At 53.3% G+C, this 25,934-nt stretch overlaps 2 protein-coding genes and 1 long non-coding RNA gene across 5 annotated transcripts; 2 read left to right on the forward strand and 1 right to left on the reverse strand.

Moving 5' to 3' along the window:
* The first annotated feature begins 537 nt into the window (after positions 1-537).
* Positions 538-1,243, forward strand: LOC120411433. Its single transcript, XR_005603735.1, has 2 exons — positions 538-810; positions 886-1,243. It is a non-coding gene; the product is annotated as an uncharacterized LOC120411433 (long non-coding RNA).
* On the reverse strand, positions 1,060-9,928 carry THOP1 (thimet oligopeptidase 1). The gene is made up of 13 exons (XM_039566173.1): positions 9,764-9,928; positions 9,053-9,256; positions 7,301-7,449; positions 6,704-6,811; positions 5,735-5,837; positions 5,465-5,625; positions 5,220-5,355; positions 4,769-5,135; positions 4,320-4,521; positions 4,048-4,234; positions 3,635-3,763; positions 3,254-3,390; positions 1,060-3,167 (listed from the first exon to the last, which is right to left on the reverse strand). Exons 1-13 carry the CDS (start codon positions 9,777-9,779, stop codon positions 3,012-3,014), a joined length of 2,055 nt encoding a protein of 684 aa, XP_039422107.1. The 5' UTR covers positions 9,780-9,928; the 3' UTR covers positions 1,060-3,011.
* Positions 9,929-10,179: 251 nt separating this feature from the next.
* SGTA (small glutamine rich tetratricopeptide repeat co-chaperone alpha) lies at positions 10,180-25,258 on the forward strand. 3 transcript variants are annotated; one of them, XM_039566174.1, is made up of 12 exons: positions 10,180-10,247; positions 11,403-11,560; positions 12,530-12,633; positions 12,817-12,901; positions 13,389-13,488; positions 14,557-14,661; positions 14,886-15,024; positions 16,196-16,258; positions 17,000-17,037; positions 17,919-18,008; positions 20,630-20,738; positions 23,926-25,258. In XM_039566174.1, the coding sequence occupies exons 1-12, from the start codon at positions 10,207-10,209 to the stop codon at positions 23,986-23,988; spliced, it is 1,095 nt and encodes a 364-aa protein (XP_039422108.1). In that variant the 5' UTR covers positions 10,180-10,206; the 3' UTR covers positions 23,989-25,258. The 3 variants fall into 3 exon arrangements, with proteins under 3 accessions (XP_039422108.1, XP_039422109.1, XP_039422110.1); XM_039566175.1 differs by having other exon boundaries at positions 10,181-10,247; positions 20,620-20,738; XM_039566176.1 differs by having other exon boundaries at positions 10,216-10,236.
* Positions 25,259-25,934: the final 676 nt, after the last annotated feature.

Here is a 25,934-nt window from a genome sequence, read left to right on the forward strand (position 1 = left end):
GAGGGAGGACAGGGACGTTGGAGGTGGGACAGGGACGCTGGAGGGAGCACAGGGACGCTGGAGGTGGGACAGGGACGCTGAAGGGAGGACAGGGACGCTGGAGGGGGGACACGGACGCTGGAGGGGGGACAGGGATGCTGGAGGTGGGACAGAGGTGCTGGAGGGAGGACACGGACGCTGAAGGGAGGACAGGGACGCTGAAGGGAGGACAGGGACGCTGAAGGGAGGACAGGGATGCTGGAGGGGGGACAGGGACGCTGAAGGGAGGACACGGACACTGGAGGGGGGACAGGGACGCTGAAGGGAGGACAGGGGTGCTGGAGGGGGGACAGGGACACTGAAGGGAGGACAGGGGTGCTGGAGGGAGGACAGGGACGCTGAAGGGAAGACAGGGACGCTGAAGGGAGGACAGGGACGCCGGAGGTGGGACAGGGACGCTGAAGGGAGGACACGGACGCTGGAGGGGGGACAGGGACGCTGAAAGGGGGACAGGGGTGCTGGAGGGAGGACAGGGACGCTGGAGGGGGGACACGGACGCTGAAGAGGGGACAGGGGTGCTGGAGGGGGGACAGGGACGCTCCCGGCCCTGCCTCCCATCCGCTCCCCCCCAGGTACACGGCGCTGACCGGCCACGCCCCGTTCGAGGCGCGTCACCGGCCGGAGCTGTACCGGAGCATCCGGGGGGCTCGGTACCCGCTGCCCCCCCAGCTCTCCCCCCGTGCCCGCGCCCTCATCGCCCACATGCTGGACCCCGACCCCGCAGCACGGCCCAGCCTGGCAGGGGTGCTGGGCCACCCCTTCCTCACCCAGGTGCGGGGCTGGGGGACACGGGGGGCACGAGGGGACACGGGGGACACCCGGAGGTCACCGCCTGTCGCTCCCCAGGGTTTCACACCCCACAAGCTGCCGCCCCGCGCCTGCCACTCCGTGCCCGTCTTCGTGGGACAGGACCCCCTGTGCCGGATCCTGCGGGGGCTGCGGTGCTGGCAGGGCTGTGGCTGTGTCCCTGTCACCCCGGGGGGTGGCCATGCCCCTCCCCAAAGGACCTGAGCCCAAAGATCCGCGGAGGAAAACCTTTATTAGTGTTGGGAACCGTCTAAAATCCAGGCATGGAAACAAGCAGGGTGGGACGTGACCAGTACGAACGGCACACACACACCAGTTTGCCCTTAAAACCGTAGACAGAAAAAAAACCCCAACCAACCCCAAAGTCCAAACCCCAAATAAAAGGAGCTCTCTTCCCTGCCAGCCTGGGATGGGATGGGAACGGGGAGGTGCAGCTCCGAGGAGCCGCATCCCGGTGCTGCTCCTGGGACTGGAGAGGTGTCAGGTCACCCCCACTGGGCAGTGGGGACACTGGAGGGGGGGACAGAGGGAGCTGTAGGCTGGGAAGGAGGGAGGAAAGTGCGTGGTTTCCCTGTTCAGCTTCACTTCTCTCTCTCTCTGGAGAGAAGAGTCTCGGAAAAAACGATGAAAGCTCAGTAAAACAGGACACTAAAACCACCCACGGGGCAGCGCGGGCCGGCACCTCCCGGCCATGCCTAAAACACGGAGGGGGGGACGGGACAAGGACAAAACGCTCGAGGTGGCCCCAGCAAGCACCAAGGAGCCGCTTCCAGAGCCCTCCGCGTGTCAGCGCCAGAGGGGATGGGCCAGGGGTTGTCACCAACCCTCCCGTGTCACCAGCGGGGTCTGGGGGAGCAAGGTGACAGCAACGACTTTGTCTGCACTGGGCAGGGGCTTCTCCCAGCGCCAGAGCCGTGCTGGTGACAAAGGAGAGGGACCAGGGAACAGCCTGCAGTGGCTGGGATGGCGGGGGTCACCCGGGCTGTCACTCGTGTCCCCAAACCACGGCAGAGTGGCAGGGATGGATCCCACAGCCCTCAAGCTGCCTCACAAAATGCACCCGAAGCTGGAAACAGGGTGGGACACAAATCCCAGCTGCCCTGAAGCTCCTCAACCCCTTTGGAGCTCCGCAGCTCCAAGCGGCTCCAAACCTTTCTCCCGGGAGCAAACCCAGCGCTCCCGACAGGAACCTGGTGCCACAACCCCCTGTGCCACTGGGGCACACTGGGGACAGCCCGGGGCAGGTGGCACAGCCCAGGCTGGTTGCTGGCCCTCCCCGTGGCACGGCAGCCACAGCCTGGCCGGCAGCTCAAGGCCTGGCACGGAGCCCACGGGATATTTTTATCCTGGCATTTGTGTTGTTTGAAGCTGTCGGCTCCGTGTTTTTGCTCATAAACACAACCCTCCCCTGCCCCACCCTGGCTCAGAGCTGACAGCGACAGCAACACCCTCAGCTGTCACAGCCTGAGCCCCTGGCTGCCCTGGGATGGCGCTGGGGTGGCCCCGGGATGACCCCAAGCTGGCCCTGGGACATCTGGCAGCACACAGAGGCCACGTCCCCAAACCCGCTGTTCTGGGAACGCCTGCACCGGCCACCTCTGTCCCCCCTCCCAGGCAGGAAGGTCCCTGAGGGGCTCAGGGCAGGCTGTTCCAGTTCATTCCCTGTGGGTTTTAAGCTCTGGGATCTCCCCATCTTTATTGCACAGCCAAGAGCTGCTCAAAGATGGGGAGAGCAGGATTGGCCCTGCCCTCGTTTGGGGCTCGGGACAGTTGTGGCCGTCCCGGGGCACAAACCAAGCCAAGGTGGGAACAACAACAACGTTTCTTTAAGAGAAGGGATTTAAAAACAAAGATTCAAGTTTGGGAACTCCTCTCGCCCTCCTCCCCAGCTCCGAATGAGGCCGAAACTCACCCTGGTGCAGAAATCAGGTTCAAAGTTCAGCCAATTGGGGTGGGTGACCCGCAGCCCCGGCCCCGGCGGGGGGTGACAAGGGCAGGTCACCTCCGTGTCACCGCAGAGCCCCGGCTCGGGGCTGAGCCCGGCTCCCAAAGCCCAGGAGTGGCTCGGAGCGGGACCCTGGAAGGGCAGCTCCAGGCAGGGGTGGCCCGGGGGTGTTTGGTGACAGGAACCAGGCGAGGGCAGGGGCGTGGGCGGGAGCAGCGCCTCAGGCCGAAGGCACCGAGTTGCTCTCCACCTTCAGTCCCTTGCTGGCCAGGAAGGCGTCCTGCTTGGGCTCCCGGCCCAGGAACTTCCTCAGCATGTCAGAAGCGTCCACGGAGCCACCGGGATGCAGGATGCAATTCCTGTAATCCATGCCCACCTGCAGGCACAGACCGGGGCAGGGGTGGGACGCCGCCCTCGATCCCACATCCCGGCTGTTCCTCTCTCCCCAGACCCTCTCCCTACCTTGCAGTTCATGATTCCCTCCTGCTTGAAGCGGGTGTGGAACATATCCATGGAATACACCTCGCTCCAGAGGTAGCCATAGTACTGGGCGTCGTAGCCCCCGGCCAGGTGGCCGAAGGTGGCCGGCATGTTTGTACCTGAGGGGACAGAGGGGTCATGGGGGACTCCCAGTATGGAAAAACCTCGCCCAGTGCTGGCAGTGATTCCCAGCGGGCGCTGGCTCAGCTGTTCACAACCCCGGGGGGGACAAAGGGAAGAACTTTCCAGGCTTTTTCAGCCCTGCTTTTCCCGGAGCCAGCAGAAAGTGTCCCCAGCCGAGAGGAACCTGCTGAGCCACGTGTGCAGGGCAGGCCTAGAGGGACAGGAGGGTGGCACCCATACCTGGGGTGGCAGGGACACCCAGCACCTCTTCACAGAGCCGGGCAAACACCTCCACGGGGTCAGCCTTGGTCTGGGTGTGCAGCGCCTGGTCCACCTTGGCCAGGACGATCTGGCGCAGGTTGAAGAGCCCTGTTTCCAAAAGGAGGAGGAGAAGCCAGACTGAGACTGGAATGCTGCCTGCAGGAGTGTCACCGAGGCTGGTGGCAACAGGGCAGGCTGGCTGGCACCTCTCTGTCACCGTGCCACATCACCTTTTCTCTTCCCAGATGTGTGGGTTCCTTCCCTGCATCCCTTTATAATTCCCAGCACTACGGGGAGCAAGGAAAAGCCTTTCCTGTCCCCAGCCAGGTCACTGAGTGTCCCCTTCCCATCCCCACAGCCAGGGAACTCCGATTCCCTCCGCAGGGACCCACCTGTGTTTGCCTGCCGGGATTTAATGAGCTTCTCCAGGAGCTCATCCGGGATGGGGCTCCCAGTTTTGTAGTGCCTGGACATGCGCAGCAGCGGCTCCTTCTCCCACACCCAGTTCTCCAACATCTGGGACGGGGCCTCCACGAAGTCCCGCTCCACGTGTGTCCCGCTGAACATGGCAAACTCCGCCTGGGAGACACGGCCGGCTCGGAATTCCACGGGAAAGCGGGATGGGGGGAAAACACCGACCTGTGCCAGCGCAGGGAGGCCTCACCTGAGAGCACAGCTGGTGCATGACATGCCCAAATTCGTGGAAATAGGTCTCCACCTCGTCGTGCTGCAGCAGGGAAGGGGCGTCCGGCGTGGGCTTGGTGAAATTGGCCACCATGGCGGCCACCGAGATTTGCCGGCTGGAGTCCGGCAAGAGGCAGCCGGGCTGGAGGCCGAAGCAGGCAGCGTGTCCGTACTTCCCTTCCCTGGGACAGCGAGAGGAGGCTCACAGGGATCCTTCCAACAGCCAGACACGGCCACAGCCTCCCCCATTGTGGTCCTCAGAGCAGGAGCCCTCGGTGACCCCCTCGGTGACCCCCTCGGTGACATCCCTGACCGAGCACACAGCGCTCCCTCCACGCTCCCGCCTGGAAGCAGGAATCTCCTCTTCCTCAGGCCCTGCTCCCCCTGTCCCAGCCCAGCTCCCAGATTTCCCCTCACCCCAGGCCTCACCGTGGGTACAGGTCCAGGTAGAACTTCCCGATGGTCTCCCCGGAGGACGTGTCCTTCACCGTGTAGAGCTGCACGTCCTCGTGCCACACCTGAGCCTTCTCCTCCAGGTGGAAGGTGAGGCCCAGCAGCTCCTGGTAGATGGCCAGGAGGCCCGTGGTGACCACCTGCATGGGGAAATACTCCTTGAGCAGGTTCTGGTCCACGCTGTACTTGGTCTCCTCCACCTGGTTCATGTAGTAGCGCATGTCCCAGGCGTTGATGCGGTTGTCGAACTCCAGCCCGCGCTTCTCGCACTCCTTCTTCTTCAGGTCCAGGATCACAGCCCGCTCCTTCTCCCCCAGTGGCTTCAGCTTCTGGGCCAGCTCATCTGGAGAAAGCCAGGCAGGGTTGGGATGTGGGATCAGAGCAGCACACCCGGCCTGGGATGTCCCTGCTCGGCCCCAGGACGTACCCAGGAACGTGGCCACCGTCCGGCTGCTTTTGGCCATGTTCATCTCCAGCACGAAGTCGGCGTGGGTGCTGAAGCCCAGCAGATTGGCCTTCTGAGCCCTCAGGTCCACCAGCTCCTTCAGGATCAGGCAGTTCTCCTGCAAGGCAGGGAGTGAAGTGGGGTAGGCAGGGGAGAAGGGAAGCGCTGTGGAAAGAAACACAAATCCCAGGGGAGATCCCCTCGGTGCTCTGCTCAGTCCCACCGACCTCTTTGCACCTGGAGTTGAACATCTCCTCCACCTTCCTCCTGGTCTCGGGCACGTAGCACTTCTTCAGCAGCGGGAAGTAGTGGGGGTACTTGAGGGTGACTTTCAGCTTCCCACCCTCTGTCTTCTCCAGGGAGTTCAGGAAATCCTCAGGGAGCCCCCCTGGGAAAAAAGCAGGCAGGGGGCTGAAGGAGAGCCCAGGATTCTCCAGGAATGCTCTGGGATCATCCAATGCAGGTGCTCAGGGCCACCCCAGCAGAGCACTCCGTACCTAATTCCTCCCTGGAGAAGGGCAGGAAGGTGGTGTCTTCGTTGAGGTTCTTGTTGAAGTCTATGCACAGCACGCTCAGCTTCTTCTTGATAGCTTTGATTTTCTTCAAAATGCAGAGAAATCAGAGCGAAATCAGAGCCAGGGGGGGACACTCAGGCTGTGACCTGCCCAGCACTGAGGCTGCACTTGGCTCTGAGCCAGCCCAACGGTGCAGAATCAATGATTGTGAGCAAGCAGCGAGCCCTGAGCCCGGAACAGACTCCCTGGGATCACACCTGGCAGGGAATCAGCCACCTCAGCAAGGTCCTGCCCGTCCCCTGCCGGCTCAGGAGCTGCAGGTGTTGCAGTAACAACATCCTCTCTCCTCGTTTCACCTTTTCTGCTATTTTTAAACCCAGTTTTGAGCTCCTTTGCTGGTGCATGGTAAGAGAGGGAGGCCCCTGAGCAGCTCAGCCCCCTCACCTCAACTCCAGCCCTTGGCATGGGGGGGGATCTGGTGCTGGTTCCCCAATTTCAGCTTCCCAGGAATTCTCTGACTCCCAGCATTGACCCCACTTTGTTAACGTCACCCTTTTAATAGAAAGGAAAAAGAGGGGCTGGAAATATCACCCAAAATCACTGGAATCAGGGGCAAAACCCAACCCTGAGCCTCAAACCCTGCCCTGAGCCCTGCCAGGGTTCCTCTCCCTGTGCTTAATTCACTCAGAGACAGGACAAGGGGGAATGGATTCAAACTGACAGGAAGTAGGATTAGATGGGATATTAGGAAAAAATCCCTCCCTGGGAGGGTAGGGAGGCCCTGGCATAGGTTTCCCAGAAAATCTGTGGCTGCCCCATCCCTGGAAGTGTCCAAGGCCAGGCTGGAGCACCTTGGGATAGTGGAAGGTGTCCCTGCCCTTGGTAGGGGTGGAATGGGATGAGCTTTAAGTTCCCTTCAACCCAAACCATCTTGGGATTCTGTGCTCTCACCTCCTGTGTCTCCTCAGGGAGATGGAGCCCGTTCCTCTTTCCCAGCTTGATCAGCCTCTCCAGGTACCTCTTGGCCTCAGGCTTCAGGGAAGCGCTCTCCGCTTTCTCCTGGAAAACCACAGTGGGAGCTCAGGGAGCTGCAGGATCAGGTGCTGCAGGAAGCTGCTTCCCTTCAGTGGGAGTTCAGGGAACACCAGCAGCAGATGGGAACCCGCCCCGGGCAGGCTCTGGTTTGGTGCATTGGTTCCTGTGCCACCTCGGGGCACGGGTTCCTCCCAGCCTGCTTTAAACGCGTCACCTTTGTGCCGTACCAGCATTTTTGGGGGGGCGTTTTCAGGGCCATCACCACTGAGGTGGGTTGGATTTACCAACAGCCCCTCAGCAAAGCGGTGAGCAAGGCCCTGAGTGGCGGCAGAGCCCTCAAACCCCAATTTCCCACCCCTCACTGACAGCTGGATCGCTCTGCCGTGACCACACCGCGCTCCCGCTCCACCCCTGCCCCGCCATCCTTCCCTTCCCAGCTCTGGCATGAGGGGAAAAGGATTTGCTGCAATTCCAGGGGGTTTCAGTGCCCTGCCCAGGTGGCAGGGGACGCACCTGGAGCCACACAATCCTCTGGTACACGTCCTGCCTCATGCTCATCTCCACGTCGAACTCCGAGAGCTTCTTGTCGGCCTCGGTGCTGGCGGCGCGGATGGCCTTGCAGGGGGACACGTGCTGGGGGAAGTCCAGCATGTTCCTACGGACTGGGAGGACAAAAGGGAACAGGGACGATGGATCCACGTCCCAGTGCACACCCAGAGCCCGTCTGGCAGCCCCAGCGCCCTTCCCACTGCGCACACACGGGAAGGGAGAGGTGAGAAGCGGCTCTGGCTCCTTTTTGTCCCTTCCCCGCTGCCCAGCACATCCATGCGCCGGATTCCCACCACAATCCTTGTCCCAAAACCCACAGGAATTCCGTGCCTGTGAGCTCCCAGCACTTCTGCCCCAGCTGTGGCACCACAGGAGTTTTGGGGTGTCCTGTGCAGGGCCCGGAGTTGGACTCGATGCTCCGTGCGGGTCCCTTCCAACCCAAGGTATTCCATAGATTCCACGCTGGCAGCAGCATTCCCTGTGTCTCCTTTAAAGCTAAAAGTGGGATGATCCTTTCCCAAAAGCCACCACACCCCAGGTGTGCCCTGTCCTGGTGCAATCCCAGCTGGGAAAACAGGGAGAACAAACATTCCCTGCTGCTATCCCTGCAAAAGCTCCGAGAACAGAGCGCCAGGTGCTCTCCGGGCACCTGGAATCTCCCCCCAGGAGAAGGTGAACAGGCAGCTTAGCCAGGGAAGTGCTGACAGTTGTGCTGAAGCAAACATTCCTCCTGCTGAGCAAGAGGTTTTTTCCCTGTTATTTTAGGGAAAAGAACAGGGGGAGAAGGAAGATGAGGCTGGGCCCTGCCCCAGACAGGTGGGACACCAGGTGTCATGAGGAGGGGCTGCCTGAATTGTCACTCTGCTGCAAATAATTATCCAGAAAGCCGCCAAAAATGCATCGTTTTGGAGCCATCACGTCGTGTCACTCTCCCAAAAAAAAAATCCCAGCAGGATTCACTCTCCCCAAAAAAATCCCAGCAGGAAACAAGGCCCATGGAGAGACATTTATCCACTGCCCCAGGGAAAAATTAGGAAGGAGGTGAGAGTTTCTTGGATCTTTTCTGCTGTTTGTTCCCACTGGTGACACATGAAAGCCGGGACAGCCTTGGGAATGCGGCTGCTGCTGCTGCTGCTGCCAAAGGGTTGTCCTTGGGTTAATTTGCTCTTCCAAATCTGTTCTTTGTGCTGGTTCCTGGCTGTATAAACATGAACTGGGAAAAAAACCAACACTCAGCTGGCAGCCGAGGGGAGAGAAAAGCAGGTGACAGCACAGAGCTAAAAAAAAGCACCAAAAATAATAATAAAAAAAATTTAAAAGTCGTGGAATGGGTTGGAAGTGACCTCGAAGCTCAGCCAGCGCCAGCCCCTGCCATGGGCAGGGACATCTTCCACTATCCCAGGTGGCTCCAAGCCCCATCTCCAAGCTCTGTGGGAGGGTTTGGGGCTGGTGCGTCTCAGAGTTAGGGAGGTTGAGCCACTTCCAGTGGTTAAAGGGGCTCCAGGAGAGCTGGAGAGGGATTTGGGACAAGGGCTGGAGGGACAGGACACAGGACACTTCCAGCGATGGAGCAGCCACAGCTTCTCTGGGCAAGCCCAGGGCCTCCCCACCTTCCCAGAGAAGAATTCCTCCCCAATATCCCATCCTCCGCCAGCAGGAGCGCATTCCCGTGTGCCCGATTCCCACAAAGCCCCGACTCCCCGTGGCCGTTCCCACCTGTGTATTCCACCTCCACGTCCGCCAGCGCCTTGAGGGTGTTCTCGTAGGACACCTCTCCCCGTTCCTGAGCTCCCACGCGGTCGTACACGAGCTTGGTGCTCTCGGTGAGCTCGGCGGCCATGGCCTCGATCTGCTCGGCCGTCAGGTCCCAGCGCAGCTGGTTGGCCACGAGCCGCGGGGCCTGGCTGTCCACGACATTCCCTGCGGGAAAGGCCCGGTGAGACGGCGCCTTGCGACGGGAAAAGCTCGGGGAAAGGATTCCAGCGAGGGCCCTGCAGCCAGCGAGGCGATGGGAGCCGCGCTCCGGAGGAGCCCGGCCGTTGGGAATTTGCGGGCGGATCATCTCCCGGGCGCTGTTCACCCTCCCGGTCACGATAAATCCTTCACGGAAACCCGACTCCGGCCGGCCGTGCCCCGGCAGGTGCCTCTGCCAAGGGGACGGGCAGAGGGCTGTGCCCTGCTCGAGGACACGGCCGTGCGCTGCCCCGCGGGGCACAGAGGTGACTTGGGGGACAGAGGAGACCGCGATCGCCCTGAAGGGCCGCCCTCGGCCTCGTCCTGCCGCCCCCGGCCTCGTCCTGCCGCCCCCGGCCCCGTCCTGCCGCCCCTTCCCTCTCCCCTCACCCCCTCTCCCCACGCCGCGCCAGCCCCTCGCCCCGTCTCCCCCCGCTCTCCGTGTGCCCCCATCCCGCCGCCGCCCGCCCGTACCTGTCGGAGGGGCCATGTCGGGGGTGCCGGGGGTGCCGGGAGGCCCCGCGCTGCTGACGAGGCCGGGAGAAGACCGGGCCGGCCCCACGCACCGAGCATGTGCCCCGACCGTAGAGGCGGGCGGGAGAGCGGGGCATGCTGGGAGCGTGGAGGACCGGGCCGCTCCCGCCTCGGCCGCACCGCACCGGGGCCGGGGAAGGGGGGCGGCGCATCCCCGCCGCGACCCTCAGAGCCGGCCGGGAGCGGCCCCGGGGCGGGCGCGGAGCATCCCCGGGGTCCGTCCCGCCCGCCCGTTCCCATGGCAACGCCCCCGCGCGTTGCCGTGACAACGCCGCATCTCTATGGTACCGGCGGGGCGGGGCTTCCGCCGTAGGCCCCGCCCCTTTGGGCCTATAAGGGAGGGGCGGGGCCAGAGCGGCGCAGGCGCGCGGTGGGCGCGGCGCATGCGCAGTGCGGGAGCGCGCCCGGCCCAGGCGAGTGTCCGGTGAGCGCGGGGGGACCGGGGAACACCGGCACCGGCACCGGGACCGGGACCGGAACCGGGCTCACGCCGGGACCCCTCCGCCTCCGGGCCGACCGGTGCCGGGCCGTGCTGCCCGCCGGCAGCCGCGGCTCCGGTCCGGGTGGAGGCAGCGGCACCGGGGAGTACCGGGTGCACCGGGGCCTGAGGGGGCGGGACGGGACGGGACGGGACGGGACGGGACGGGAGCAGGCTGTGCCCCCCGCCGGGACTGCTCTGTCTCCGGTGCTGCTGCTGCCGGGCTCTGCTGCCCGCTGGGAATCGCCCGCCCCGGTCCCGGTGAGGGCACCGGGGGTGGCGGCGGGACCCGGCGGTTTCCCCGGCCGGGGCCGGGCCGGGGCTCGCCGGTTGCCTCCTCCCAGGGAGGGTCCGGGCGGTGCTCCCGGCGCTTGGGGAAGCGGGGAGGGGGCACCGGGGGAGCGATGCCTTGCCTTGTCCGCCCGCCCCGGGGCCCGGCGGGGTCTGGGGGCTCTCGGGGCCGGGGAACGGGAGCCGCAACCGGGCCCGGTGCTGTTCCGGTGCCTCTGGGCTCAGCTCTGTGGACCTCTTATTAAATCGGTCTCGTTTCTCAATTAAATGAGCCTGGATGTGCTACAAACCCAGTTAATGCTCGGGAGCAGCGGAGCTGGATCCGCTTCCCGCAGGAGCTGCCGTGGGATCGCTGGGAATTCCCAGCCCCGGGATGTGCTTTTTGGGATCTCTCTTTGCTTTGGGATCTCCCTCCCCTTTCCCTGTCAGGACAGGCTGGGAGGAGGTTTGGCAGCTCTGGGGCACGTTCCTTCTGCTCTTGGCGTTGGTTTCAGGACCAAGCTGTGCTTTGAGAACAGAAAAGTGGGAATTTTGTTGTGCTGAGCTTCTCAGTGCTCCAAGTGTTCCGTACCCTAAATACTTGCAGCACCTCTGGTGTGCTTCCCTTGGCAGGACTGGTGAATCCAGGCCTGAAGAATTCCTAAAGCAGAATATAAGGAAGGTTTTGGAGCCTTGAACAACTCCCTCATCCCCCCAAATCCATCCTGAGCTCCTCAACACCTCCCTTATCCCCCAGAACTCCCGAGGGACAGCAGCAGCAAAACCCTTTGCCTTCTACTCTCTCAATCCACAACTTCTCTGTCTCTCCAGGTTTTTTTCTGGAAGCCAGGAGCGGTGGAGCCCGGCCCCTTGCAGCCTCTCTCCCAGCATGGCAGACCAGAAGCGTCTCGCCTACTCCATCATCCAGTTCCTCCACACCCAGCTCCAGAACGGGAGCATGTCTCCAGATGCTCAGGAGAGTTTGGAAGGTGAGTGGGTGCATCTGGGTCTTGCCCCAGGCCAAAATTTGGGAGATTTTGGGTGTTTTTTCTGTTTTCTGCCCCTGCCTTGGCTGGGCTGTTCAGCAGCGCCGAACCTGGCTGGAATTTTGGAGTTAATTTTTCCTTCTGGGAGGTATCCAGGAGTGCTGGCGGCTTGTCTGGCTTCTGATCTCTTCCAAGAGCAGATTAACTCGAGGCAGGGATGTACCTGGGGTCAAAAACCTCCCTGATCCCAGCTTGGAGACTTAGAGGGTTTATCCAGGACGAGGCGGAGTCGGGAGGGTTCTGTGGGGCACGAGGTGGGAATTCCCTGGCTCCAGGGAAGCGCTCTGTGCTCCTGGAGTTGTTTTTCCTCTTCTGCTCCCCAAAACGCTGTCCCACAGGGGTTTTTCCAGGCTCTTCCAGAGGGCAAGGAGAGCACACGGATCTTAAAAGGTCTCCTGAAGGAGCTCAGGGTTTAGTCCTTGGCTTGTCCTGGTGGAAGGAGCATGGCTGTGGGGTGGGGGGGGGGGGGACATTCCTGAGGGATGAGTGCCAGGAATGGGATATTTTGGGATGTACAGTGTGGCAGGAGAGCTCTGTGAAGCTCTCTTTTCCCTGGGAGCAGCTTCCCAAGCAGGGAAGGAGGCGGCTCGGAGTCCCCGCACTTCCCGGAGCAAGGGGAATGTGTGGATCTCTCCTTGGAATGCCGGGGCATTCCCACCTTCCCAGCTGCTGCAGCCCCAGCCTCATTCACTCCTAAACCCCAGGAATCCCTTAAGGGGGGTGGGAATTGGGATTGGCTCCATCCAGGATATCTAGAGGGAAGAGCTTTGCCAAAGTCTGAGACTACGGCCCAAAAATCCAATCTGGTGTGGGGAAAATGGGTGGTTTGGGGTGGTTTTTCCCCAGTTTTTTCAAGAGATAAGGGAGAGGGATGAATATTTATCAATTAATGACCTGACTCTCCCTTTCCAGTGGCCATCCAGTGCCTGGAGACAGCGTTTGGAGTCTCCATGGAAGACCAAAGCCTGGCTGTGTCCCAGACCCTTCCCGAAATATTTGAAGCTGTGGCAGGGAAGGTGAGAGAGTGCCCTGAAATGTTCCCTTTTTTTTTTGTTGTTTCCCTGAGTTCTGCTGGATTTCCAGGAGGCTGCTGCTCCCCTCAGAGCCCTGTGGGAGGGGAATGTTTTGGGCTGGAAAAGTGGGAAGTGTGGGACAGCTCAGTGGGAATCCTTATCTCAGCTTCTCCCTCTCCTTGGAAGGAGCTGGAACACTCCAGAACGAATTCCGAGCCCGTCACCCCCTCGGAAGATGACGTGGCTGAAGCTGAAAGACTCAAGACTGAAGGTACCAACCCCTGGAGCTGCTGGATAAGGAGGGTTTGGTGGGAATTGGGAGGGAATTTTAATTCCCAGGCACCTGGGGAATGCTTGGAATGGGGCAGGGGGAGGCGGGGAAAGGGAAGTTTTTCCATTTCTTCCTCTTGCTCTGCTTGGGGAGATTTTGCCACCAGGAATGCTGGATCAGTGGGATTTTTTTATCCCAAAAAACCCGTGAGGTGTGCAGCAGAGCACCCATCCTTCCTGCTCTGTGCACGATCTTTTCCTGGGAAAAAGTGGGATGAGTGTGGACGCAGCGCTCCCACCTGAGCCAGCACCTGGGGCGATTTTTGGGGTGTTGTGCTGAGGATCAGGAATGCTGCAATTCCCAGGACAGCTCTCCAGCCTCACGCTGGCAGAGCTCTGTGCTATTTCCATGGATCTGGGCCTGGTGCTCGGATTTATCCCTGCTTTTTTCCCCCTTCCCTCACGAGCCTTTCCCACCCTCCTTTTAGGAAACGACCAAATGAAGGCAGAAAATTTCGAGGCTGCCGTGTCTTTTTATGGAAAAGCCATCGAGTTAAACCCAGCCAACGCCGTTTATTTCTGCAACAGGTACTGGGCAGCTTCCCCAGCTCCTCCTCACTCGGATCCAAGATCCCTGAATGCTCCAAAAAATCCCTTTTTTTTTTCCTTTTAAAGGATTTTTTTGGGGACTCTTGGATCAGCTCCTCGCTTGTGTGGTTGGAGCCGATCTGTTGGTGCCTCCTGGCATCTCGGGATGGGGTGTGGGTGTGGAAATGACCTTTATTAGGCACTGGAGGGGATAAGGAATGCCAGGAAATGGTGTCTGCTTCCATGCAGAGTGGGATGGAGAGGAATTAAGGGATGAAATGAGGAGCTGGAGGCTCCTCACTGAGAATTCGGGGAGCTCTGTGCGAAATCGGCTGTGGAAGGGGGATTTTTGTGTTTCTCGGTTCTGAGAAGTGTTTGGAAGGCAAATGTTGGATAAAGCAGAGTTGGAACCTTAATTTCATTTAATCACCTGGTTGTGGTGGGAGCTCAAATCCACCTGGACATGGTGGGAAGGGGGATTTTGGGGCTGGAAATTGATGCTTTGAGCTCTGTGGGAGGGTTTGGGGCTGGTGCGTCTCAGAGTTAGGGAAGTTGAGCCACTTCCAGTGGTTAAAGGGGCTCCAGGAGAGCTGGAGAGGGATTTGGGACAAGGGCTGGAGGGACAGGACACAGGGAATGGCTTCCCACTGCCAGAGGGGAGGATTGGATGGGATATTGGGAAGGAATTGTTCCCTGGGAGGGAATGGGATGGAATTCCCAGAGAAGCCGTGGCTGCCCCTGGATCCATGGAAGTGTCCAGGCTTTAAAAGAAAGCTTTCCCTCTTTGGAACGTGGGGAAATGTTGAGAAATTGAGAGATGAGGGGAAACCAAAGGAATTCTCTGAGCTAGGAAGCGATCCTGGAATGTCACCGGGAGAAATGAGAGCCGGGATCTGCACGGAGCCAGGCTTGGAATCGCTCACCTGGATACAGATTTAGCTCAAATTCAGCTCAAATTTAGCTCAAACCCACACTTGGCTCTGCTGGAGGGGACAGGGATGACATCCCTCAGGATATTCCAGCTGCTCAGCATTCCCTGCTTCCTATTTTTTCCCCCCTTTCTTCCAGAGCTGCTGCCTACAGCAAACTGGGGAATTACGCGGGAGCAGTGCGGGACTGCGAGCGAGCCATCGGCATCGACCCCAACTACAGCAAAGCCTACGGCAGGATGGGGTGAGCAGCTGGAATTTTGGATGCCTGGACACCTTGGAACAGGGCTTTTATCCGTGTGTTCCACCGTGAAAAAATTCCTGCTGTTTCAGGTTATTTAGGGTGGAGAAAAAAACCAAATTCCCGATTTCTCAACTTCAAGGAGCGCTTGAAAGTTAACAGTTGGATTTTAAAAAGCGACCCGAAAAATCCCCTCTGTGACTTGGATTTTGGTTTTCTTTCCCCAGCTTGGCCCTGTCCAGCTTAAACAAACACACAGAAGCTGTTGTTTACTACAAAAAAGCTCTGGAGCTGGATCCAGACAACGAGACCTACAAATCCAACCTCAAAATAGCTGAACAGAAAATGAAGGAGACTCCCAGTCCGGTGAGTCGTGGGATTTAGGAGTTTATTAAGGTTAAAGGAGGTGAAAATCCAACAGGTGCTGCCTGGGGGGTGTTAAAAATGTGAAATTTGGGCTGGAGGTGGTGGAGGATTGTGCTGTGAGCATCCCACTGAAATCCAGAGGGCAAAATTCCTCCTCACGGTCGCTTTGGGAAGGTTGGAAGCAGCTGGAGAAGGAGCCTGATGAGGGTTTTACGACAGCAATTTGCACTTTGGGGATTAAATCTCTCCAAAATCGACCTTTTTTTATTTTCCCCGTGCCCTTTTAGCGACACCAAAGGTGTTTTTAGGGGTTTTTTTTAATACAAAAAGTTGTTTTCTCGAAAAGAAACCTGGAGGTTTTCCAGGCAGGGAGCTGCTGGCTGCACTGTTCCAGGCAGGAATGTCCTTGGGCATCATTTTGAAGGGGATTTTAATTTTCCAAGGGCTTTTCCAGGGCAGAGGTGAGGGAGGGAGGGGTTGAATTTGGGTTTCCAGATTGGGATTCCAGGGGGAGTGAGCACAAGGAGTCTCTGTGAGCCCAATCCCTGCCAGGCTGAGGTTTTCCAGAGGGTTGGGACAGAACCTCTTCCCATTGTCAGGGTTTAAGGGATTTGGGATCCTTCTGGGAGGAAGGAAGGGAGCCTGCAAAGAATGGGGGAAGGGTTTTTCCAAGAGCCTGGAGAGACAGGACAAAGGGGTTCTTGGGAAGGGTTAAGTGGGATAATGGGAAGGAATCCTTGGATGTGAGGGGTTGGGATGGAATTCTCAGAGAAGCTGGAAGTGTGCAAGGAAAGGCTGGAGAAGAGAAGCTCCAGGGAGGCACTTCCAGAGTCTAAAGGGACTCCAGGAGAGCTGCAGAGGGATTTGGGATAAAGGATGGAGGGACAGGACACAGGGAATGGCTTCCCACTGCCAGAGGGCGGAGGATTGGATGGGATATTGGGAAGGAATTGAGGGAGTGGGATGGAATTCCCAGAGAAGCCATGGCTGCCCCTGGATCCCTGGAAGTGTCCAAGGCCAGCTCGGAGCACCCCGGCTTCGTGGGAGGTGTGGGGGTTCGAGGGGGTGGCACTGGATCCCTTCATCCCAAACCATTCCTGATGGGATTCCCTGGCTCTGGTAACTCTGGGAATGAGGGCTGGCAGTGAGTGAGCTCTGGTTTCTCCTGCAGACCGGCGGCCCCGGAGGCTTCGACTTGGCCGGATTGCTGAACAACCCCGGCTTCATGAGCATGGTAATTCCCAATCCCAGCCGGGATTCCTTGGCATGGAGCCTCTCCAGTGTCTCCCCAAATGGGTTTTCCCAATCCCTGGAGCTTTCTGGGAGTTGCAGTTGTTCCCTTCAGCTCCAAGGAAATCCAGGGATTTCCTCCACGGGCTTTGCCGAGGCTGTGGAAGGGCCTGTTCTGCTCTGGGCTTGGGCTTTGCTCTTCTTTGCCTCCCTTTTTCCCCCCCTTTTTCCCTCTTTTCTCCCCCCCTTTCCCCCTCCTTTCCTCCCCCTTTTGGGTTGGGCTTTGCTCTTCTTTCTTGCCCCCCTTTTTTTTCCCTCCCCTTTTTTTTCCCTCCCCTTTTTTTTTCCCTCCCTTTTTTTTCCCTCCCCTTTTTTTCCCTCCCCTTTTTTTCCCTCCCCTTTTTTTCCCTCCCCTTTTTTTCCCTCCCCTTTTTTTCCCTCCCCTTTTTTTCCCTCCCCTTTTTTTCCCTCCCCTTTTTTTTCCCTCCCCTTTTTTTTCCCTCCCCTTTTTTTTCCCTCCCCTTTTTTTTCCCTCCCCTTTTTTTCCCTCCCCTTTTTTTTCCCTCCCCTTTTTTTCCCCCCCTTCCTTTTCCCCCCTTCCTTTTCCCCCCTTTCTTTTCTCCCATTTCCCCCCCTTATTTTTCCCTCTTTTCCTGGCTTTCCAAGCTTCCCCTGCCTTCCCTTTGGGGTTGATCCCACCCCCATCCCCGCTGCCTCACTCAGGTGTTGTTTTTATTCCCCACAGGCATCAAACCTCATGAACAACCCCCAAGTGCAACAGCTGTGAGTCGGATCCTGCTTTTATTCCCTCTTGGAATTGCTCATTCCAGTCTCTCTCTGTGTTTGGCCTTTCCTGGTGGGAGCAGGCAGGAATTTGGGCCAGGAATGTGGAGGGGGGCTCAGAACCAGCCCAGTTCCCTGAGCTGGGGGTGGGGTTTGGGTGCTCTGGGCTGAGTTTTGGGCGGGATTTTAATAAAATGATTCCAGAGGGAAGTGGGATGGGATGGATCATAGCCCTGGAATTGGCTTTGCTGCGGTTTTATGGGATTTCAGCATTTCCCAGCTTGCTTGGAATGGGAATATTCCCATTCCTGGATGGTTCTGAGGATCAGTTCACAATATTTGGGGGAAAATGGATAAATTCATAAACCCAGCGAGGCCCAGCCCATTCCTACTCATCCCTTTGAAGCACGGGAGGACAGAGAGACCCTCAGGAGCCCCAAAATCCAAGGATTTTGGGATGAGACCACTCGGCTCCCATTGGCTTCTCCCTGCTCCTGTGCCTGGTGCCAGCTGGAATTCCCACCTGGATACAGCCCAAGGATGGGGCTGGGAGTCCTGGGCTGTTCTCCATCAGGGAATCCAGGGAATCCAGTCTTGGATGCAGAGCAGGGAACAAGCTGGTGTGAGGAAGGGCAGGGTTTTAATCCATAAATCCGGGAATCTGGGAATTGTGATGTTTTTATCATTATTTTTATTTCTTGTTCAGCCGAATTCCTTATTTGCAGCTGACCAAGGGAAAGCTGGTGCAGGGAATTCCATAATCCCTGGGATAGGAAGGTGCTCCCATTCCCAAGTGGAAAACACTGGGGTTTTTAGGGATTTTTTTTTTTATTATTATTCTTTTCCCCCCAGTTCTGACACTTTTTTCCTCCCCCTCACAGAATGTCCGGGATGATTTCGGGAGGCCACAACGCCATGGGAGCAGCCGGGAGCAGCCCCTCCACCAACGACCTGGCCAGCCTGATCCAGGCGTGAGTGCGGGGACAGGGACGATCCTGGGGGACAATCCCGGGGAAAATCCGGGATCCAGGGCTGGGAAATGCCCGGGGTGAGGCCAGGAGAGACAATCCCGGGGGAAAATCTGGGATCCAGTGCTGGGAAATGCCTGGGGTGAGGGCAGGAGAGACAATCCTGGGACAAAATCTGGGATCCAGGGCTGGGAAATGCCCGGGGTGAGGACAGGAGAGACAATCCTGGGGAAAATCTGGGATCCAGGGCTGGGAAGTGCCCGGGGTGAGGCCAGGAGAGACAATCCTGGGGAAAATCTGGGATCCAGGGCTGGGAATGCCCCAGGGTGGGAATGGAGGACAATCCTGGAGCTGGGAATGTCCCTGAGTGGGGCCAGAGGCATAATTTGGGATCCAAGGCAGGGAAATGCCCAGGGTGGCACCAGAGAGACAATCCTGGGGGAAAACCCGGGATCCAAGGCAGGGAAATGCCCAGGGTGGCACCAGAGAGACAATCCTGAGGGAAAATCCGGGATCCAGGGCTGGGAAATGCCCGGGGTGAGGCCAGGGAGAGACAATCCTGGGGGGAAATCCCGGGGGAAAATGTGGGATCCAAGGCTGGGAAATGCCCAGGGTGAGGCCAGGAGAGACAATCCTGGGGGAAAATCTGGGATCCAGGGCTGGGAAGTGCCCGGGGTGAGGCCAGGAGAGACAATCCCGGGACAAAATCTGGGATCCAGGGCTGGGAATGCCCCAGGGTGGGAATGGAGGACAATCCTGGAGCTGGGAATGTCCCTGAGTGGGGCCAGAGGCATAATTTGGGATCCAAGGCTGGGAAATGCCCAGGGTGGCACCAGAGAGACAATCCTGGGGGAAAACCCGGGATCCGGGGCTGGGAAATGCCCAGGGTGGCACCAGAGAGACAATCCTGAGGGAAAATCTGGGATCCGGGGCTGGGAAATGCCCTGGGTGAGGCCAGGAGAGACAATCCCGGGGGGAAATCCTGGGGGAAAATCTGGGATCCAGGGCTGGGAAATGCCCGGGGTGAGGCCAGGAGAGACAATCCCGGGGGAAAATCTGGGATCCAGGGCTGGGAAATGCCCAGGGTGAGGCCCGGAGAGACAATGCCGGGGAAAATCTGGGATCCAGGGCTGGGAATGTCCCAGGGTGGGAATGGAGGACAATCCTGGAGCTGGGAATGTCCCAGGGTGGGGCCAGAGGGACAATCCCGGGGGACAGTCCTGGATGTGGAGCTGGGAATGTCCCAGGGTGGGAATGGGGGACAGTCCTGGAGCTGGGAATGTCCCAGGGTGTTGCCTGTGTCCCCTGTCCTGTGTCACCAGTGTCCCCTGTCCTGTGTTCCCTGTCTTGTCACCAATGTCCCTTGTCCCCTGTGTCTCCTGTCTCTGTGTCACCGCGTCCCCTGTGTCACCAGTGTCACCTGACAGCTGGTGTCCCTGTGTCACCAGTGCCCCATGTCCCTGTGTCACCAGTGTCTCCTGTCCAGTGTCCCCAGTGTCTCCTGTGTCGCCGGTACCCAGTGTCCCCAGTGTCCCCAGTCCTGTGTCACCAGTGTGTCTGGTCCTGTGTCTCTGTGTCACCAATGTTCCCTGTGTCCCTGCTGTCTCCTGGTGTCCCTGTGTCACCTGTGTCCCCATCCCTGGTGTCCCTGTATCCTCGGTGTCCCCTGTCCTGTGTCCCTGATGTCCCCTGTGTCCTCTAGCCTGTGTTCAGTGCCCCCTGTCCCTGTATCCCCGGTGTCCCCCGTGTCCCTGGTGTCCCTATATCTCCATGTCCCCACTGTCCCCAGTGTCCCCGCTGTCCTCCATGTCCCCATGTGTCCCCATGTGTCCCCGCTGTCCCCGTATGTCCCCAGTGTCCCCCTGTGACCCCACTGTCCCTGGTGTCCCTGTGTGTCCCTGCTGTCCCCAGTGTCCCCCATGTCCCTGTGTCCCCCGTGTGTCCCCCATGTGTCCCCCGTGTCCCTGCTGTCCCTGGTGTTCCCGGTCTCAGCAGTGTCCCCATGTGTCCCTGGTGTCCCCACTGTCCCCTGTGTCCCTGTGTGTCCCCATGTGTCCCCACTGTGCTGTGTGTCCCCGCTGTCCCTGTGTGTCCCTGCTGTCCCCCGTGTCCCCGTGTGTCCCGGTGTCCCCTATGTCCTCCGTTTCCCCGCTGTCCCCGTGTGTCCCCACTGTCCCCGCTGTTCCCTGTGTGTCCCCGGTGTCCCCTCTGTGTCCCCACTGTCCCTGCTGTCCCCCATGTCCCCCTGTCCCCTGTGTCCCCCATGTCCCCATGTGTCCCCGCTGTCCCCCATGTCCCCATGTGTCCCCCATGTCCCCATGTGTCCCCGGTGTCCCCGTGTGTCCCTGCTGTCCCCGGTGTCAGCGGTGTCCCCGAGTGTCCCTGGTGTCCCCCCTGTGTCCCTGCTGTCCCCACTGTCCCCCTGTGTCCCCACTGTCCCCGGTGTCAGCGGTGTCCCTGTGTCCCCGCTGTCCCCCTGTGTCCTCGCTGTCCCCCCGGTGTCAGCGGTGTCCCCCTGTGTCCCTGGTGTCCCCGAGTGTCCCTGCTGTCCCCCCCGTGTCCCCGCTGTCCCCCCGGTGTCCCCGGTGTCAGCGGTGTCCCCGTGTGTCCCCAGGGGCCAGCAGTTTGCGCAGCAGATGCAGCAGCAGAACCCCGAGCTCATCGAGCAGCTCCGCAGCCAAATCCGGAGCCGGACCCCGAGCGCCAGCAACGAGGAGCAGCAGGAATGAGCCGGTGAGAGGCCGGGAGTGCGGCCGGGAGCGCCCGCGGGGGGATTGGAGAGCACGGATTTATTACAGAAATTCCTTCGGGAATTTTTTTTTAATTTTTTTTTTTTTAATTTTCCATTTTTTTAATCTAAATTTTTTTAATTTAAAATTTTTTAATTTAAATTTTTTTTAATTTCGATTTTTTAAATTAATTTTTTAAATTTCGATTTTTTAAATTATTTTTTTTCATTTCAATTTTTTTTAATTTAAATTTTTTTTATTTAAATTTTTTTAATTTAAAATTTTTTTAATTTCGATTTTTTAAATTAATTTTTTTTAATTTCAATTTTTTTTAATTTAAATTTTTTTTATTTAAATTTTTTTATTTTAATTTTTTAATTTTTAATTTTTAATTTAGATATTTTTAATTGTAAATTTAAATTTTATTTTTTAATTATTTTAATTTTTTTAATTTGAAAATTTTAATTTTTAATTTTTTAATTTTTTAAATTTTAAATTTTTTAAATTTTAACTTTTTATTTTAATTTTTTTAATTTTAAATTTTTTAGTTCTTAAATTTTTTTATTTTAAATTTTTTATTTTTTATTTTTTTAATTTTTAAATTTTTTAATTTTTAAATTTTAAATTTTTTTTTATTTTAAATTTTTTTAATTTTAATTTTTTTAATTTTAAGTTTTTTTAATTTTTAAATGTTTTTAATTTTTAAATGTTTTTAATTTTTAAATTAAACCCAAAATTTTTGAAAATTAAATTTCATTGAAAACACGGAAATTTCATCCCAAAATTCTTAAAAATATGAATTGTTAAATTTTTATTCATTTGTCGAATTGTTAAGTTTTTAAAAATATGAAACGGTGGAATTGTTAAATTTTTAAAATATTATTTCAAACATCCAATTAAAAACGTTATTTAATGTCGTGGTTGCAAATGTTAAATTCAACGTTAATTCAAAATATCTTGGAGTGATAAAAAAATGCTAAAGGGTCAAACGTTATTAAAAATTTAAAGAATTTGAAGAGAATTTATTCAAAATCTTGAAAAAAAATATTAAAAGTGAGAAATGGTGGAGTTGAAAAAGTTTAAAAGGGAATAAAAGTGCGAAATGGTGCAGCTTTATTCTGAATGAAAAGAAAATATTCCTTCAAAATGCGAGGTGGTCAAGGCATGAAGTGATTTTTAAAATGCATTAAAGATGCAAAATGGTTCAACTTTGAATAAATTATTTTTAAATGGCTGAAAAATGCTGAATGCTCAGACTATTAAAAATAAAAAAAAAGGATTCACATTCGAAATGGTTCCGTTTGATTCCCAATTAAATGATGTTAACGATGCTCAATGGGTAAAGGTGATTGAAAATTAAAAAATCTTTCAAATTCCAAAGGGTTAAAGGATGAAAAATGGGAAAAAATTGAAAAAGGATTCAAAATACTCAAAAATTTCAAAAATGATTCCAAATGCTGAACGGTCAAACTTCATTAAAATCTTTAAATTCAACTTTATTGAAATTATTAAAAATCCTCAATTTATTACAAATTTAAAAAAAAAAATCATGAAAGCGATTTTTGGCCATTCTTTTGTACCAAAACTTCATTCAAATGAGGTTTTGAATTTAATTTTTTTTCAATTTTTAAAGTTAAATTGAAGTGGTTTAAATTGAAATGTCAATGATGAAATGATTTAAATGTAAATATTTTAAATTAAAATGATGATGCTTAAAAAAAAAAATTAATTTAAATTTTTATGTTTAAATTAAAATGACAAAACTCTTTTTTTAAAAACTCAAGTATTTTAAAATAAAGTGAAACTTTTTTAAAATTTAAATGAAAATATTTTAAATTTAATTTAAAATGATGAAACTTTTTAAATTTAAGTATTTTAAATTAAAATGAAACTTTTAAAAAATTTTAAATTAAAATATTTTAAATTTAAATTGACAAAACTCCTTTTTAAAACCCAAATCTTAAAATAAAATGATGAAACTTTTAAAAATTTAAATTAAAATATTTTAAATTAAAATCAAAATGATGAAAACTTTTTTAAAACTTAGATTAAAATTTCTTAAATTTAATGTAAAATGATGAAACTTTTTTATTTAAGTTAAAATATTTTTAATTTAATTTTAAATGATGAAACTTTTTAATTTAAATTAAAATATTTTAAATTTAAATCAAAATGACAAAACTATTTTAAAAAAAATTTAAATTAAAATATTTTAAATTTAAATCAAAATGACAAAACTATTAAAAAAAATTCAAATTAAAAGATTTTAGATTTAAATTAAAATGATGAAACTTTTTTGTTTAAATTAAAATATTTTGAATTGACGGAACTATTTCTTTAAAAAAAATTTAAACTAAAATATTTTAAATTTAAATCAAATGATGAAACGCTTTATTAAAAAAATTTAAATTAAAATATTTTAAATTTACATCAAATGATGAAACTATTAAAAAAATAAATTAAAATATTTTAATTTAAATCAAAATGATGAAACTTTAAAAAAATTAAATTAAAATATTTTAAATTTAAATCAAAATGGCAAAACTTTTTAAAAAAAATTCAAATTAAAAGATTTTAAATTTAAATCAAAATGACGAAACATTTTTAAAAAATCAAATTAAAAGATTTTAAATTTAAATTAAAATGATGAAACTTTCTTGTTTAAATTAAAATATTTTAAATTGACAAAACTTTCTTTAAAAAAATTTAAATTAAAATATTTTAAATTTAAATCAAATGATGAAACGCTTTATTAAAAAAAATTTAAATTAAAATATTTTAAATTTAAATCAAATGATGAAATGCTTTATTAAAAAAAATTTAAATTAAAATATTTTAAATTTAAATCAAAATGACGAAACTATTTAAAAAAAAATTTAAAATATTTTAAATTTAAATCAAAATGACGAAACTATTTTAAAAAATTCAAATTAAAATATTTTAAATTTAAATCAAACGATGAAATGCTTTATTAAAAAAAATTAAATTAAAATATTTTAAATTTAAATCAAATGATGAAACACTTTATTTAAAAAAATTCAAATTAAAATATTTTAAATTTAACTCAAAATGGCGAAACTCTTTTTTAAAAAAAAATTCAAATGAAAAGATTTTAAATTTAAATCAAACGATGAAACTCCCTTGTTTTCCCAGCTGAATTCCCTGTTTTTCCTCTCTCCCTGTCTCCGCAGCCCCTGGGAATTCTGCTGGTTGCTTTTCCAACTGGAAGCCTCGTGCGTGTTGCCATTTCTTGAGTTGGAAGTGTCCAAGAAGGGGGGAAAAAAAGAAACAGAATGGAAAAAAAACACAAAAAAAAAAAACCAAAACCCAAAACAATTCCCAAATCCTTTCCGTGCCCTGCATGTCACCGACAGATTCCCGATTTCCCAGCCCTGCTCCTCCCGTTTTTTCCACCTTTCCCAGGTTTTTTTGGTTGGGATTTTTGTGGTTTTCTCCTGGAAGCCCCAGCAGAGCCGAGCACAGAACTTTCCCCCAGCTCTGCCAGGACTCTGCTCTGAAATTCCCACGGGATTTTTCCCCCGGGGAATTTTTTATTCCCAGATTTTTTGGGGGTTTTTTTGGAGGATTTCACAGGAATCCTTCTGGGTTTTTTTTTTTCTTTTTTCCTCAATATTCCCCCCTGGGGAAGGGCCACTTCCAAGAAGTGTTGGAGTCCCCCCCCTCATTCCCTTACCCTGCCCAACCCCTCCGGAAATCCCGGGATTTTCTACCCTCTGGGAATGGGGATTTTTGGTCCTTCAGCTGCCATCCAGCTCTGGGATTCCCGGGAATTTCGGTGCTTCCCTTCTCCGAGGTCAGCACAGGGGTGGGGAGGAGCTGGGACTGGACCCTCCCCACGCACCCCGAGGCGTTTTTGGGGTTTTTCCTTCCCAGAAAATCCCAGGACAAACCCCCTGAGCTCTGGAAAAGTGGGAATTTTTTTCCCATGGAAGGCGAGCAGCGAGGAGGGAGCGAAGGTGTTTTTAGTGTGTTTAAAAGGAGTTTTTTCCTTGGTATTATTATTAATTATTATTATTATTAATTATTAATTTTTTTTTTTTTTTTAAATCTTCCGTGCATGTCAGTGCTCAGCCTGGCTGGGGGAGGGGGTGGAGGATGCCAGGATGGAGCAGAGGGAATGCAAAATTCCCCTTTGGATCCGGCGGATTCGGGGAGGGAAAAACTCCTGGAGCCGCCTCAAATCCCAGCTCAGCTCCTGCGTGAGACCAGAGGCTTTTTTTTGGTTTCTTTTTGGTTTTTTGGGGTGCCTCCAACCTGATTTTAAAGCTGATTTTTGGCTGGGGGGGGGGGGGAAGGGGAGGAGGAGGAGCCCCACTGGAGTGAGCAGGAACTTTTGGGAGATTGGAGAAAAAAAAAGGGAAAAAAAAAAAAATCATGGAAAAAGAGAGAACAAAAGTGATTTTTTTTTTTTTTCTAAAATTTCTTTTTTTGTAAACGCTCCATGGAATAAACGTGGTTCATGTCACTCGTGAGGAATAAAACATTTGGACACTTTCGTTGTTATCCCTTCGTGCTCGGGTGATTTTCCAGAGGTTTCCGTGGGCTCAGGGCACTTTTTATCCCCCTTTTTCCCGGTTTTTTTTTCGGCTTTCCCTGCGGGAATTCTCCTCCTGTGCCTTCCTCCAGCGCAGAAAGAGGAAAACTTTTCCTTTTCCCCACCATTTCTGCTTCCCTATATTCCCTTTAAGTTCTCTCCAGCTGTTTTTATGGAGCCTCACAAAAGGAATTTGGAGCTGGAGCACAGCACGGGAAGAAAATATTCGGGAATTATCCAAAAGGACCAAACCCATGGATGCATTTCCCTCTGTTTTCAACTCGGTTTGTGCTTTTTCCTTCCCTCTCACCCTCCTCGTTCTCTTCTGAGTCGTTCTTCTGGATTTCTCCACCTCTCCCGGCTGTGTTTTCCCATCCCTGAGCTCCCGGTGCGCTTTTCCAAGCGGGAATTTCTCCTGCCCTGCCTGCCTGGAGCTGCTCCTCGCTGCCAAAGGAACGAGCAGCCCCTGGATTTGGCTGCCCCTGAACTCCAAACAGCGCTGACAGCCTCCTTTTTCACTCTCCCTGCAATTCCCGACTCCTCTGGGACCTGATAGCACAAAAAAAAAAGGGAATTTTATGGAATTTTGGGGAATTTTATGGAATTTTGTGGAATTTTCAGGTTCGCCTCATCTCTCCCTGGAGC

Source organism: Corvus cornix, chromosome 28, assembly GCF_000738735.6.
Source record: "Corvus cornix cornix isolate S_Up_H32 chromosome 28, ASM73873v5, whole genome shotgun sequence".
In the NCBI taxonomy this organism is placed as follows: domain Eukaryota; kingdom Metazoa; phylum Chordata; class Aves; order Passeriformes; family Corvidae; genus Corvus; species Corvus cornix.